This window comes from Patagioenas fasciata, chromosome 1, assembly GCF_037038585.1.
Source record: "Patagioenas fasciata isolate bPatFas1 chromosome 1, bPatFas1.hap1, whole genome shotgun sequence".
NCBI lineage: Eukaryota > Metazoa > Chordata > Aves > Columbiformes > Columbidae > Patagioenas > Patagioenas fasciata.
In genome coordinates this window covers 173,138,457-173,150,561 of record NC_092520.1, presented here as the reverse complement: position 1 = coordinate 173,150,561, position 12,105 = coordinate 173,138,457, and the positions used below count along the sequence as shown (strand labels likewise).

Here is a 12,105-nt window from a genome sequence, read left to right as displayed (position 1 = left end):
TGTCTTTGCTGCTGTTGTGACCTGGGCAGGCAGTCTGCAAGTGCACAATAAGAGGTGAAAATGGTGATGGATTTAATGCCATTGAAGTGACAACAGTGTCAAAATATTATGTCATGATGCTAGTTTCTGAGCTCATTGTTTTCCATCTGGTCTTGGTGTGGCCTCTTTAATCTGCAGTCGCAATACTGATTGCAGCAGGGTAACCTGGCAGCTGGGTGAACACCCTCTGTTTTAGTGGAAAGGATGCTAATTCATTGAAGAGCTTGGGCATCAAAAAGACAGCAGAGTTGACTGCAAAATGGAACTTGGGACTGCATTTCTGAGCAGACCTCCCTCTTGCTGGTTGGGGAGCCTGGCTGGGTGTGCTTACAGTGGAAATGCTGACGTACCTGAGCATCTGTCACTGGATTCCAAGCGTGCCATTTCCTCTGCTTCCAGAACAATGAGGAAAGTGAGAAAAAATCCGAGCAAGCTCTCTGCGTGACAGGGAAAGGAGAGGAAACCTGAAACAATTCACTGGGCAGCAGTGGAAATGAAACCACTGCCTCCCACTGTGTCCAGCAGAAATTATTTAAAATAATAAATAAATAGATAAATAAAAACGAGAAACGCCCCATGTAGATGCTAGTTATGACCATATGTCTCAAAAATTACAGCAGTCTGAGCCATGAGCTTGCTATATATTGTTAGGGCTGAAGGTTAAGCCTGGCCAGTACTTAGACATGAACCCTTGTAAGGGCCACTGGGATGCCTCAGGAAATGGAGTCAGGGATGTGACAGGAAGTCACTGCTAGTGATTCTTTGTTGAACTCATTGTCCATATAATATAGTATGTTCTGTATTCACGGGGAGCAGGCTGGAACAATTTATACTGGTGAAAATCCAGTTTGGGTAATTCCCTTTTGTCAGTAGATGTATTTGAACAAAAGTTCCCTCCTGTCCTAAACTGCTGTTGGAAAGCACTCACTTCTAAATGGTGATTCCCTTTTTGTGCTTTTCAGCACAGGACACTGCAGATATACTGGGTTTAGAAAACTTAACTCCCAGGTTTTTAGACTTTGCTTTTGACCAGTTATGTTCCTAACCCTACTGCATGATACAAGCTCAGTCTTCCTTAGAGGGGACAGGGTGGGACCAACCAGCAGACAAATTTTACTGCAGCTAATACCAACTGTTTCATAAAGGATACATAATAAGACAAGATGGACAGTGTGTATAATAGGTCACAGTTAATGAGAAATGGTCCTGTCTACTCACTGGGATGCCCAGAAAGAGGTTACTGGGATATCCTGACTCCCTGACTGTATTCAGATTCCTTTGCCATAAGCATCTTTTATTATGCTTTCAAAACATGCTGGGGGACTTTGTGTTAAAATTATGTTTGTATTCCTGCTTCACCATTGAAACACTCCTCTCTTCAACTGTTTCAATAAAAGGGGAGTAAAAATGGCCTCAGGAGGCCAGGCTTCATATCTGCCAGTCCAGGCTAAACATCAAATCACACATGGACCTTTGCCCCCACTTCGCTGAGCAACCAAAGGAAGGGTTCCACCAACACATTTAATTTGAAGGGAAAATAACATAACTGCTAGGAAAGAAAAAAAAAAAAAAGAAAGAAGAAAGAAAAATAATAAAAAATAAAAAAATATGCTTATCAAAGCACTTCTGCCAAATGTTGCTTGTAATTCTAAGGGAGTCACAATATTGGAACTAAGGCAATACTGGAGTAGGTCCACCCCTGTCCCAGCTTTGTGCAGAAGGACATGACACAGTTGCTTCTGGTGCTTTCTTGGTACTAACCCTGGTGCTTATCTGACCCATCAGTGAGCTGTTTCAGGGAGAAAAAAACAGTAGAAATTGAATCTTCCACCCAAATATGGTAGATCTCTGCCAACACAACTCCCAAACTGTTTCTCCAGGGTGTCCCATGAGACCAGTGCTGGCTGCATGGGTGAAACAGAACAGAATGCCTGGAACTGGAAAGAAGGATCCAACCAGCTCCTACCCTGCCTATTAGGTCCTAGATTAACGAAGTTGAAGTATGAGGGCGCAGACTTGGATTCATAGGACCACCTGCCTTAGAAGATGTCCAAGAGCTTGCAGCTAACTCACACAGCTCCTGTGTCTTGTATAGGGTTACAGATCTTCCAGCCTGCGGGTCCCACTCTCTGCCTGGGCCTCCAGTTGCATTCCTAGCAAACAAACCTGGAGAGGAGAGTAGCTGAGACCTGTCCAGAAAATCGTGGTATATTGGGCTCAGTACACTTGCACAGCAGCACTGCACAACGACCCAAATCCTGACCTTCAGTGAAGAGTTAATCTAGGGAAAAACAGGACTGAAGCAGGAGGTTTTTTGCCTGTGTGGCTGAGAACAGAAGGAAAAGTTTCTGATTTGTTCCAGCTGCTGAAACAGTGACTGTGATTGCAGTGCAGGGCTGTGCTGTGCTGAGCAGAGCAAACAAGCCCTCATGGAGCTCCGGACTACTGAAGTCAGATCCTTCTGCCAGTCAGATCAGTCCATTCAGATCTGTTGCTTTCCCTATGTTGTTCCCTGTGTTTGGGCATGTGGACAAAGCTGCGTTACTAGAAAACTGAAGAGGTGGTAGGAGAACTACGTAAGTTGTATAGCTTTCTCTGTGATGGTAAAACCAGCCATCTCAGAAGTATGATGAAGTCATAACTCATCTGGTAGGGTTAGCTGGGCTATACTGGATTACTAAGATAAATTTAGCATCGTGTCTGCCTTTGCATAGTGTGCAGTTCACATTCCAAAACCACACTTCTGTGCTCACACACGTGCACCTCCATGTTTGCACACTGTACATGGGCTAATGTGCATACCAGGGTATGCACTCACAGAGACATAAACATATACACTCATACCCAAATGCCACCTGTGTGGTACAGAACTAATGACCTCACTTCTCACCCTCCCATTTTGAACACATCCATTTTCTACCATCGAATCCTTGGCTCCAGTGCCTGGAGCATGAAATCAACCAGGGTCAGCCAGAGGGAACAAATGTGATCGTATGCAAATATACAGAGAGACACTGACACAGAAGTGCTTCATATTCATTTAATCGAATCAGCAGTGTACTTGCTCATTTCTGGCAAACAGGCATGGGCATTACAATCATCTGAGTCACATTCTAAGGGACCAAAGCTTTTGTTCTTATGTGCAAAAACAAATGTTGATGTCATGAGGAGAGAAAAAGGACAAGGATTCAAGCTTTGTGAGACAGAGCGTTGCCCTTCCTAAAAGTCGGCTCAGTGTTACAGAATTAGAGTGGGTTTTCTGATCATTTTGATTCATGCATCTGCAGGGAAGTTTCCCTTACCACTGAAGCATACTTGTGGAGGTGGAATTAGCCCGGCATTAACCCCTCTAGTTGTCTCAAGACAGTTTCCGGGGTCTCTTCCTTGTACCACTTTGAGGTACTGACAAGATCCCCATCATCACAGTACTTGAGCATTTGCAATATTTGTTCCAGAAACATCCTTGTGAGGTAGGGAAGTGCTACTATCCCTGTTTTTAGACAGAGGAGAGACACCGAGGGATCAAAAATCACAAAGGACATATTTAGCAGAACAGTCACTTGAAACAGGGTCCCAGTCCTTCCTGTTTTGTAAGTGCTCTGTCACTGAATCATCCTACTCCTCTGCACCCCTCCAGAGTACTAGTACCAGTATATGTTTTGCTAACACAAAGCCTTATCTGGGAAGCATTGCTAGGAGTATGTGTAGGTCTCCATGTATGCTGCCTCCACCCTCACAGACAAAACTCTGTGGGTCTCACAGGCTGCTTAACTGCATGGAGAGCAACATATCCACCAGGTGTGCTCCCGTCACAGCTGGGCTCTAGCTCAGACCAGTAACACCAACATTCGCTTCCATCCCTGCTACCAGAGGTACAACTGCTTTCTTCCACCAGTCACCAAAGGCAGGCTATGGTACTAGAGTCACTGATGTGTCCTTCTCCCTGTTTTGGTTCCTAAGATCTGTCACTGGTTGACCATGTTTAATCTATTTTATATCTACCAGCATTCAGGTCATATTTTCCTTCTCCTACAGGGACTTGCCCTCCCTCACAGCCAAAGAACAGGCAACTTGCTCTCACATGCCACAGACTTGCTTTGCCTCTAAGAATAGCTGCATTCCTCTGGAGTCCTCCTTTTTAAAAGAAAAAAAATATACATCTTTAAATACAATATTAAAAAACGTAAAATAATCCTATGTAAATAAATAGAAAACAAACATCACAGTTCTCAGCCTGGAGAGTTTTCTTCAGAAGGGTTAACAATTTCTGGCCCCACTGTTTCGCCCTGGGATGATGAGCCCTCCATACAGTCTGTCATATCTGGAGCTGCTTTGTTCAACAGCCTTTCCAGATGTACCTTTGTAATGGGGCTGTACTCTACTGGAATTGGCAGCTATTGGCTTTTTGAGAGTACCCCAGTGCTTCTAATATTCATAAGTTGGTAAGTTATTTACAGTCCAAGGTCAGCACCAGGACTGCAGGGATTCAATCAGCCTCCTGACCCACTTCTTTCTGCTGCCTTCGGGAAGCAGAGATGGGGAGATGGCTGGGGAAACATGGGTCTAAGGAACATCCGCATAACCCTGCCTGCAGGTTCTGGGATCTGCTGCTGTGTAGTCAAAAGTCCATGTCTCCATCGTAACCTCCAGCTTGAATCAAGTGGCAGCTGTGAGGTGATGGGGGGTATGTACATGCGTAAGCTTTAGCTTCCTATCGTGAAGGAGTTTGTGTTCAGATATAAATAAGGCATGCGAGAGATGTGCACACCTGTGTGGGTGAGCACCAGTATTACAACAGGAACAGGTAACAGTACTAACAGTGACAATTAATACTGTAAAGTCTCCAAGCCCAGTTTTAATTAAGTGGCAAACACTGTTTCAGCTGGATGCTCTTGGGGTCTCAGCAGCGGTTTTAGCACCCAAGTTGAGCCTCCTTGTCTGTGGGGAAAACTCTGTCCTAGATTCAAGAAGTTCACAGACTTCATCCATTGCCCTGGTGCAGGTCTCAAGGTTGGCAGCCAGCTTCTGGATTTTGGCCTTCAGCACAGCCTGGCTCACTTTTGTGACCTCCTTTGTGTATTCTGGCACAAGGAAGCTGTGGGAGCCGCAGAAGACCATGAAACAGACGGAGTTGTACAAGGAGATGGAGGCTCTCTTCTCTGACTGGCGCAGCGTGGGGTCCCCCGGGCCCTGCCCCCGTCGGAGGAACTCCAGACAGCCGAGGATTTCCCTCATCTGTTTCCGACAAGTCATTGCAATTTCCTGCACCTTCCTCACCTCTCGGGAATTGCAGAGCACTAAGGACAGATCGGAGCTGACGCTGATGGCCCCCCCAGCAGTGGCCAGACCCAGACCCACAGCCGACGCCAGGAGAGAGGCCCCCAGCGTCGCCGGGCTGAGGGACAGCCCCACGATGGCTGTGACTGCTCCTGCAGCAGTCAGGGTGCTCCCACTGATGTTGGCAACCAGAGACCTTTTGCGGAGCTTGTTGAGTTTACGAGCTACTTTGTGAAGGTGAGCAATTTGGCCACGCAGCTTCCGTCTCTGATCCAGTAGCTCTATGTGGAAGTGGTGCGTGGGGTCTAGTGTTTGGGGAAAGGCAGCACCATTTCTCTCCATGGCTTCTGTCCAGAAACAGAATAAAATAGGTTGGAATTTATGTTAAAAAAACCAACAAACATGAAACATACTAGATCTGGACCACCCTTCCAGGGATGGCATCCAGCCAATTTTTTTTTCCTTCACCCAGCTACATGAAAGGTTTGCTCTCTGCACACATGTACACACTCACGTACACACACACACACGTGCACATACACATATGGACATTTAATTACCATTTTCCACTGTAACTTTCAAACAGAGTGACTTTTAAATGTTTTTCTTGTTCCCTGAGAAAACTAAAATATCTTAAGGGCTGGGGTCAGAGGTACTGTTGTTATTACCTCTGTGAAGACACAAAACGTCTCTTCCAACCTTGTGGACAGAAATTCCTTTGAGATTAAATGACTTAGTGCCCAGAGTAGAAATGCTGCCGGAACTAATGTGTTGTCCTCATGATGGCATTCAGAGGATCTGCAATATTCAAGGGCATCTTTCACAAGAAAGACCAGGCTCTGAGGAGGTGAAAGCTACTCAGCCCAAGTTGCTATTTAGGGGTCATTTCCCATTAAAGGAGGACAGAGGGAAGCTGCCGAGGGGAGTCAAGGTCTGGCTATTCCATCTAGGAGGTGAGAAGCTCATTGATGCCTCAGACGGGTATTGTGAACATCCTTCCTTTCTTTATGCCTAAGCAACTCAAGGACCTGCCACATTTTTTTCCTATTGTAACCTGGCGTCAGGATCTGGACAAAGACGGGAATCATTGTTCTGTGGCTCTTAGTCTAACCTCTGGTGATGGATCCCCAGTGACAGGGAGACCTATGGACCTTGTTTAAAAGGTTCATGAAGGGCACACCAGAAAAGTAAGCCCACCTTCAGCGCCTACTCCCTTGAGCATGAGAGAACAGAGGAAATACAGGGGGTGCTGTGAATAGAAAAGGCTTGAAAACTGTTGGCTATGGCAACCTCTCATGGCAAGACAGCAGAAAATGTCTTTCCTTCTAGAGGGTGAATCTACAGGCTTTTGGTGCTAGGTGATCTCTCTTTGCTTTCTCTGCTTTTTGTCACAAGGGTAGAAAGAAATGTTCCAATTTGAAGGTTACTCTAGAGCTGCAAAGTGCATTACAAAGGAAGGCAGCATCCTTAATCCTGCTTACATATAGGGCAACTGAGGCGAAAGAGGCAACAGGAGTGATGTAGCATCACCAGTTGTCTAGTGGGAGCAGAGCTTTTGTGCTCCACAATACTGCACTGTGCACAAGGCTGTGCTGCCTCTGCACCTAACAAGGTCTAGACACAGAGCTAAACAGCTGTTTGCAGTCCATAATGCCCTCATGGCCAACAGAAGGCTCTGTAGCAGACAGACCCTGTCCCAGAGCCAACTAAGCAAAACTATACATTGCTGCAGCCACTTTTTCTAAGTCTTCAGTACTGTGTGAACTGGAGGTGCCCAGTCCCTCTCACAGGCATACTATATAGTTAGGATCCTTGGGGCTTTCATTCTGCAGAATCCCTATGTTTCAGGAGGAAACCTCCTACCAATAAGGGTCTTTCCATTCTAAAGTGTGTATGAAAATAATTCTCACTGTAATTTTTCTCCCTTCTATTTGTCTTAATCCATTTCATGCAGAATCCCTTAGGACGTTCCTCTGTGCCCTTCAGAAAAACAACCCCAGTCTTTCTTGGTATCATCGCACCATTTGTGCCACTTAGTACATTGAGCTTTTAGTAGCTGGAGGCAGTGTCCTCTGATTTTTTAAATTATAGTCAGAGATGAAACTGAAAGCACAAGGACTAACACTAAACTAAATGCATACTGGCATTTAAATGAACAATGAGCATTTCATGAATAACTCAACGACAGATCAATATGATGATCATTAAATATATCGATTCCTGTAGCCTCTTAACAATTTGTTCTGAAGATTTGCTTGCTGAGAACAGTCTCAGCTAATAACAGTGGCCATCTCCCTGCAGTTAGTAGAATATATAGCATAAACCAATATATAGCATAAATCATAAAGTGATGCATGTCTCTTGTATACATTGATTTATGTCACCATAAACAAAAAACAAAACAAAAATAAACAAAAAAACAAACCCCAACAACTCTTGCTCTTAGAGAAAAAATATCCCCGACAATAAAGGTATACATTAGTCCAAAACTTGCAGATGCTTTCCTAATACAGTACTCAGAGAGACTCCAAAAATACCGGTTCAAACTTACCTTTAGTTTCCAGCAGACCTCCCCAAAGACAAGTTTTGATCTGTTTCTGGAGGAGACCAATTTATAGCTCCTGTGGACCAATTGCTGCGATGGGAATGCTTTGCCTCATACTGGGAGTTTGCCATTTCCTGCTCTCCCTTGTGCAGAAGGATGTGACACACTGGAAAATGACCTGCAGGACAGCGAGCACACATCATGTTCAGGAAACGACCCCTGCGAATGAACATTGTGTGTTCGCTTTTCCTGAAGTGTAGGGGGAAAAAAATTGTAAAAAAAAATCTCAGCCTATTCCTGGCACTGAGCTAGTGCAGTCATTCCCCCAAGGGAACCATTGCCTTTCCTTTCCCTGAAATAGCAACTGACTGTACTCTCTGCTGAAGCCGCCAATTGCTTGACGACTGAAGTTTCCCCCCATCACACGTCTCGAGCCAGTGGAGCATCAGCCAGCCAGCTACTTCATTCATGGCTGGTGTACTTTTAAAATCCCAGCTCTTTGGGACAATCGAGTATGTGACTGGCTGGAGCACAGCAGTGCTGTGTGAAAGCTGGAGCTGTGCTCCGCGCCATAAAAGGGAAGCAGCAAGACGATTGCTCTGAATTCCCATCCCTTCTCCTTCTGAGTAGATAAAACTATACAGCGTCCTGCAAAAGGAGTGGTTTTGCTCTGTTTCTTAACCATATGCACCATGATAGTTGAGAAACAATCATGTTGTTTTCCTAAGGTGCCTGCCCAGCAATCAATGATTAGAAAGAAAGAGTCATTGAGATTCTTTTTTGCTGCCTGCTGTTGCCTGGCAGTTGTGTCCACGTACAGATGTGGACAGAGGGAGGAAGTGATGAAGATGTTGGGGAAGAACAGCCTAAGTGACATTCCTGGCTCTGCCTTTCACACTGAGTGAGGGACAGCTTCAATCAAAGATAGATTCTTTGGATGGCTCCAAGAAAAAAAATGATTATTTGGTGACACTGACTGGTGCCGCTCACCTCAGACCAAAGCAGCATGTGTCCTTACTGACTCCAACCTGTGCTGTGAGGGGCATCTGTTCAGAGTAGCTGTGCTTGAAGATGGGTCATCTACTTTCTTGTTCGGTGGATTCTTATTCTCTGGGTCTGTTTGTCGACAGGGAACCTCCGATTGTGCCCTGGTGTACCCCTGGTCTGGCTAGTCTGAAAACTACCTAGCTGTCACTGAGTTCTGAGTCCTCACTATTGAATGTGTGAGATGTATATTCACGCAATTGCTGGAGCTGATCCTAGGAAGGAACAGAGAATACAGGGAGAGGAGAAGGCTGGGATTGTTCATTTCAATGACGGCTCAGGTTTAGATCATCTTAAAATGACTGTGAAACAGTATGTCAACTGTATTGTCAGGGTGGACCTCCATGAGATGGGACATGAACAAATAAATAAATAGCATTAAAGAGGTACTTCAACCTGCCACAGAACTGAAAAGATAGAATATTGTTTTGAAGACGCTTAAATAAGCAATTTTGGTCTGTTACACTTTGTACATATTGCACGTTAACAGGAAGGTGAGTTTTGACACTGAAGGAAATTGCACTTTAGCCCTTCCCTTTGTTTTAGCAAACATGTGCTTGAATTGGAGCCCAACTGCCTTGGCGAAGGTTTGCAGTTGATAGACATAAGAGTTCTTTCACACATCCCCAAATAGAATAGACTTTTTTTATGTAACTGCATCTACATTAGGACTTGTTCCAGCAGAGATGTCCTTGTTAGAACAGTGAGTTTTGGTAAAAATGAAATAACAAAGAAAAGAAAATTAAAAAATGTCTAGAATGAGCCTGAGAAGATTACAGTGTTTTGCTTGTTGTTCTTCCTTTCCCAGTGGTCTTCTTTCAACACATTCAGCTGCAAAAAGTTATCAGAAACCCCTGTGAGGCTCAGTGTGTGGGTGAGGACATGATTTCAGTGCAGAAGAGACAATTCACTTATTTTATAGTATCCCCTCGTGGAGTTTCTTGCCCATTGAGAGACCTGCATTTCACACAAGACATGATATCGGATTTGGGCTAAGGTGATTTTTCACAGAGATCATTCCTGGGCTCCTTCACCATCCAAAGAGAAGGTTTCCCCATAATCTACTCCATTAATGAGATGCATACTGAGAAAATAAGGACATCCCATGAGGAACTACAGATATCAATTTTATTTTTTAAAATAAATGTGTATGAGAACCAGAAACATTATTCCCTAGGAAGCTGCCCTACAGCAGTATGTTGTGATTCATTTTAGCCCCTGTTGACACTCTCAGAAGCATCCTTACGGTGAGAGTTTTGGTATTCTCTTCCACTGATAATTACAACAACCCCCTCCAGCAAAAGTGAGCAGGTGGGAATGGAATCAGGACGGGAGAGTAGCATCTTCTCTGAGCACCTCCCAGGGACTAAAAGCCTTTCAGTGCCTCTAGCACACCCACCCAGATGTGAGTGCATCTGCCAAGTCACCAAGTAGGTCCCAGGGGCCTGTTTAGAGCAAGTCTTAGCTACCAGGGATCTCAGGACTTGTGGGGTAGGTCTGACGTTCACTGGACAGTGTTGCAAACCGGTGGGGACCTCACCATCCTGGCTGCTGCATCTTTTCACCCAATCCCTCTACTGCTGCCATGTCTTCATTCTTGTGGAAGGGGCACAACAGGTGTTTTGCAACTACCCTGGCCAAAAATGGTCCCTCTGCTCCACCCTTTCCTATCTAGCCACATCCTCTTGAAATGGGCAGAAGCCAGACCTATGCAAAATCTGCCCTGAAGGCATTTTGTGGGAGCAGATGACCAGCAAGGGGAAGGAAGGATGTTTCATTGCCTCAGCTCTCTTCCTTCCAGTGGATTTTGGCAGAAAGGATCGGTCTTTCTGTTCCTGTTCTCTCCAGCAGAAGGGGTATATAGCAGAAGTGCTTATTCTGAAGCTGTTTGGAGATACTGCAATGTTACATTTGAATATAAATGTGTAACTTCTGAAGCTGGAGTTTCAAAGACACGCTTCCCTTATTAACATTGTTTTGATAAAACAATTGAGTAAATTTAAGTAAATTTACGTTCAAGTATCTTCTATTTAACAGAGGATTTATGTCATGTTTGGTACTTTCAACCTTAACTGCTGGATCCTGGGGCTAAAAGGTGTCTTTTTTTTTACTACTTCTCTTGTTTTTCCTGTGGCTGATTGAATGGATGACAGATCTTAACTCTTCACAGCAAGCTGGGAGGAGTGGCTGACACACCAGAAGGCTGTGCTGCCATCCAGTGAGACCTGGACAGGCTGGAGAGTTGAGCGGGGAAAAATTTAATGAAATATAACAAGGGAAAGTGTAGAGTCTTGCATCTGGGTAGGAACAACCCCAGTTTTCAGTATAAGTTGGGGAATGACGTATTAGAGAGCAGCACAGGGGAAAGGGACCTGGGGGTCCTGGTGGACAGCAGGATGACCATGAGCCAGCACTGTGCCTGTGTGGCCAGGAAGGCCAATGGCATCTTGGGGTGTATTAGAAGGGGGGTGGTTAGTAGGTTGAGAGAGGTTCTCCTTCCCCTCTACTCTGCTCTGGCGAGACCACATCTGGAATATTGTGTCCGGTTCTGGGCCTCTCAGTTCAAGAAGGACAGGGAACTGCTGGAGAGAGCCCAGCACAGGGCAACAAAGATGATTAAGGGAGTGGAGCATCTCCCTTATGAGGAAAGGCTGAGGGAGCTGGGTCTCTTTAGCTTGAACAATGTGAGACTTAGGGGTGGCCTTATTAATGTTTATAGATATGTAAAGGGTGAATGTCATGAGGATGGAGTCAGGCTCTTCTTGGTGACAACCAGTGATAGGACAAGGGGTAATGGGTTCAAACTGGAATGCAAGAGGTTCCGCTTAAATTTGAGAAGAAACTTCTTCTCAGTAAGGGTATCAGAACACTGGAACAGGCTGCCCAGGGGGCTTGTGGAGTCTCCTTCTCTGGACACATTCAAAACCCACCTGGACACATTCCTGTGTAACCTCATCTAGGTGTTCCTGCTCTGGCAGGGGGATTGGACTACATGATCTTTTGAAGTCCCTTCCAATCCCTAACATCCTGTGACTCTGTGATTCTGTGATTCTGTGGGAACCTGAATAGACCAAAAAGAAAAGAAATAAAGCAAATTAGAACAAAAAGGGCTGCATCAGCTTTTAGTAATCTTACCAGTAGATCCAAATTAATTTTCTGAAAGCATTCCAGAATGAGAGAGACTGCTCTGGGCTCTGGTC

The 12,105-nt window shown here is 45.0% G+C and overlaps 1 protein-coding gene across 1 annotated transcript; it reads right to left on the bottom strand.

Moving 5' to 3' along the window:
• Positions 1-3,065: 3,065 nt before the first annotated feature.
• On the bottom strand, positions 3,066-8,059 carry APOLD1 (apolipoprotein L domain containing 1). The gene is made up of 2 exons (XM_065844016.2): positions 7,868-8,059; positions 3,066-5,663 (listed from the first exon to the last, which is right to left on the bottom strand). The coding sequence occupies exon 2, from the start codon at positions 5,656-5,658 to the stop codon at positions 4,918-4,920; it is 741 nt and encodes a 246-aa protein (XP_065700088.1). The 5' UTR covers positions 5,659-5,663; positions 7,868-8,059; the 3' UTR covers positions 3,066-4,917.
• Between the last annotated feature and the right edge of the window lie 4,046 nt (positions 8,060-12,105).

What these genes read in the sequence shown, in the direction of transcription:
- APOLD1 (XM_065844016.2), bottom strand. Translation starts at nt 5,658, where the DNA reads ATGGAGAGAAATGGTGCTGCCTTTCCCCAAACACTAGACCCCACGCAC.